At 48.2% G+C, this 2,788-nt stretch overlaps 1 protein-coding gene across 4 annotated transcripts in view; it reads left to right on the top strand.

Annotated features, from left to right (window-relative positions):
- bnc2 (basonuclin 2) overlaps window positions 1-2,788 on the top strand; it is a 168,706-nt gene that overhangs the window by 73,811 nt on the left and 92,107 nt on the right. For 2 of the 4 annotated variants that reach the window (XM_017406497.3, XM_017406529.3), the window contains exon 2: window positions 1,783-2,136. The exons of 1 other annotated variant lie outside the window; for it this stretch is intronic. In XM_017406497.3, coding sequence (XP_017261986.1) covers window positions 1,783-2,136 — 354 coding nt within the window. Of the gene's footprint in view, window positions 1-281; window positions 918-1,782; window positions 2,137-2,788 lie in introns of those variants that run through there. One more of the 4 variants, XM_017406508.3, reaches the window with a different exon arrangement.

Genomic DNA, 2,788 nt, shown 5'->3' with positions numbered 1-2,788 from the left:
GAGGAGGAGGAGGAGGAGGAGAAGGAGGAGGAGAGGGGAGAGGAGGTGCTTGTGAGCGAGCGCGTTCATATGCAGGCTGGTGGTGGCAGATTGCACGCGTTCCATTAGTCCTTCATTAGAGGAAGGGGATGAAATCAGACAAAAGGCTGCAGAGTTTTTTAAAAGATGTGACAAGTCTCTTTTTTTGCACCTGTGTTTTATGTTTTGAATAAAGAGACTTGTGAGGAAAAAGTAGTTTTTTTTAAATGTAAGTAATAAAACAAGCTTATTTTTGTAAAGTACTGTGTGTGTGTGTGTGGCAGGATGGTCCCGCAGGGGAACTACAGTAAGTTGCTCTGAGATGTGCCCTCCACTCGCAGCGCAAATGGTAATAAGGCAGGGGGGGACAAACGCTCCCCTCCTCCTCTTTCTATGGCTCACCGATGCCCCCACCTTCCTGCCCCGAGCAGAGGAGGTGTGTATGTGTGTGTGTGTGTGTGTGTGTGTGTGTGCAGCACAGTGTCATTGAGCATCTCAGAGTGGAGCGGCACAGTTGACTCAGTTGAGCCCGTACTGGCCTGACACACACACTCTTTCTTCCACACTCCAGTCACTCGCTCTCTCTCACACACACACACACACACACACACCCTCTCCGGTGCTCGACTCAGTTCCTTCGTGGCTGCGGCGGAGTACAGAGGAGTCAGAGAAAGAGAGAGAGAGAGAGAGAGAGAGGGAGAGAGAGAGAGTGGAGCAGGGGGAGAGGAAAAAGAGGGAGGACAGGCAGCGGCGAGGACGTCGGGAGAGGGACCGAGTCACTCAGAGAGAGAAAGAAAAAAGGAGGCAGGGAGAGAAGCGGGTGGCAGGGAGAGCCGGAGAGCTGGTGGCTCACTCTCACACTTCATCTTCACTTTCCTGGGACAGGCACAGATTTGATGGTAAGAGACGTCCGTGCTTCTTATTGGCTCACCTCTTTAAATTCTCATTTTCCCCTCTTTTTTGGTTAAATTTTAGTTTGATGTTTTGCAGTTGGTTCTGTTATCTCTGACTCAGATTTATTTGAATTTTTAATCTTGCAGAATTTCATTTGAACAAAAGATAATTTATCAACTTCACAAACTTCTCCTTGTTTCTAGAATTCCTCTGTATGTTGTGAGTGTGCTGATGACAGCTCCCACAGTAACTTTTTGCACTTTTCTTTAAGCGTTCCAGAATTATTTCAGTGTGACTGAATGCGTGGGCAGGACAGCATGTTCTCCACTGTGTTTGTTTGAGTGGAAGTGGGTCTGTCTTGAGTCCATGTTTGAGTGGAGAATGACTGACAGGATGGATTAAAGCAAAAAAAAACAAAACAAAACAAACAAAAAAAAACCTTCTCGCTCCACTCACATAACACCCTGAAACATTTATTTTGTTTTACTCCATTCGTACCGCTCACCCGTGCCCTTCCACCTCCATCCTTCTACCCCATCATCCCCCCTCTCCTCACCTCAAACGATGCGCTCATCTTCCCCCTGTCCAAGACAAGCCCCCCCCCCGAAGAAATTCATCTCTCCGCTCTCTGTCTTCACGAGAATTAAACTCCAAACACACACCTTGCTTTGCCACCAGAGCTGCCAGGAAAACCACTGACACAGATCGACTCCTCCATCTCCCCCTCTCCTTGTTATCCTCAACACGACCCTAACAGAACCCACCTTCGCTGACTTATTTTTCCTTCTCTCCTCCTTCACACTCCTACATCCCTCTCGCCCTCCCTTTTCTCCCTCCCTTTTCTCTCCCTCTTTTTTTTTTCTGTCTAAGTCCAAGGAGGCAGAGTTGGATGTGAGAGGCAGCGAGTGCGACACAGTCCCACCAGAGCCCAGCAAAGACCACCTGGAGCCGCCCAGGTCTCCCCCAGCCCAGGGTAACGGAGCCACCGGCACAGCTGGCGTTTGCATCCCCTCCTGTAGTCACAGCAGCAGCAGCAGCAGCAGTAGCAGTAGCAGAAGTGTTCTGGGTGGCATTAGCATTGTTAGCAGCAGCGGCGCTGAGGGAGCAGGCGAAAGCTCCATGCAGTTCAGCACCAGACCGCCTAGTGCTGAGCAGCCGGGCTTCATGGGGACATGGCAGCAGCAGAGCACTGACAGCAACCTCCTCTACAGAATGTCCCAGCAGGTACGTCAGCTCAGCCTCTCTACCTCGCCTCCTTTTTTTCATCCTGTGAGGCCAAACTTTATCCTTCTTCACCGTGTTCACATGTTTTCTTTGGTAACAATCACCACCTCCTGGGCCAGACCAGTGTTCATGTGTTGATTCTGTATCAGCAGGGGGGGTTTTGTTTGTGGTATTTCAAACTAGAAACCATTTTTTTTTTTTTTGCAAAAACATTCTTGGCAACTAACCTTTCCTCTCTGAGCATATCAGATTAAATGTGTCTTTATGTTAATGTTACACATTCAGACTCTTCCCTGCCATGCAGCTTCTTTCTTATGTCTTTTAATTTTATTCATTTAAGTTCTCAAAAAAAAAATCAGTTTATAAATGCCACAACAAATTGTGCACTTTTGTGTATCTAAAGACACATGTTTAAGAACAAAAATTGGGACAATTTGAAATTGATTTGACCGTTTGATGGCCTCCCTCCTGTCCCGACTGAGTCATTGTTCTGCGAGCCATGTTTTTTTGGTAACCTCAGTGCCGATAAAGACGGTGGTGGCGGGACACCCGCAGGGACCGACTAATTACCTTCATGTGGCCTCAGCAGGAGGCACTTTGCGCGGCAGCAGAACCAACCGACCCCCCCAAAACCCCCAAAAAAAAAAAAAAC

The sequence above is a fragment of the Kryptolebias marmoratus genome, linkage group LG3 (genome assembly GCF_001649575.2).
Source record: "Kryptolebias marmoratus isolate JLee-2015 linkage group LG3, ASM164957v2, whole genome shotgun sequence".
NCBI lineage: Eukaryota > Metazoa > Chordata > Actinopteri > Cyprinodontiformes > Rivulidae > Kryptolebias > Kryptolebias marmoratus.
Note: the sequence above shows the minus strand (reverse complement) of the source record. Positions and strands in the feature narration are given on the sequence as shown.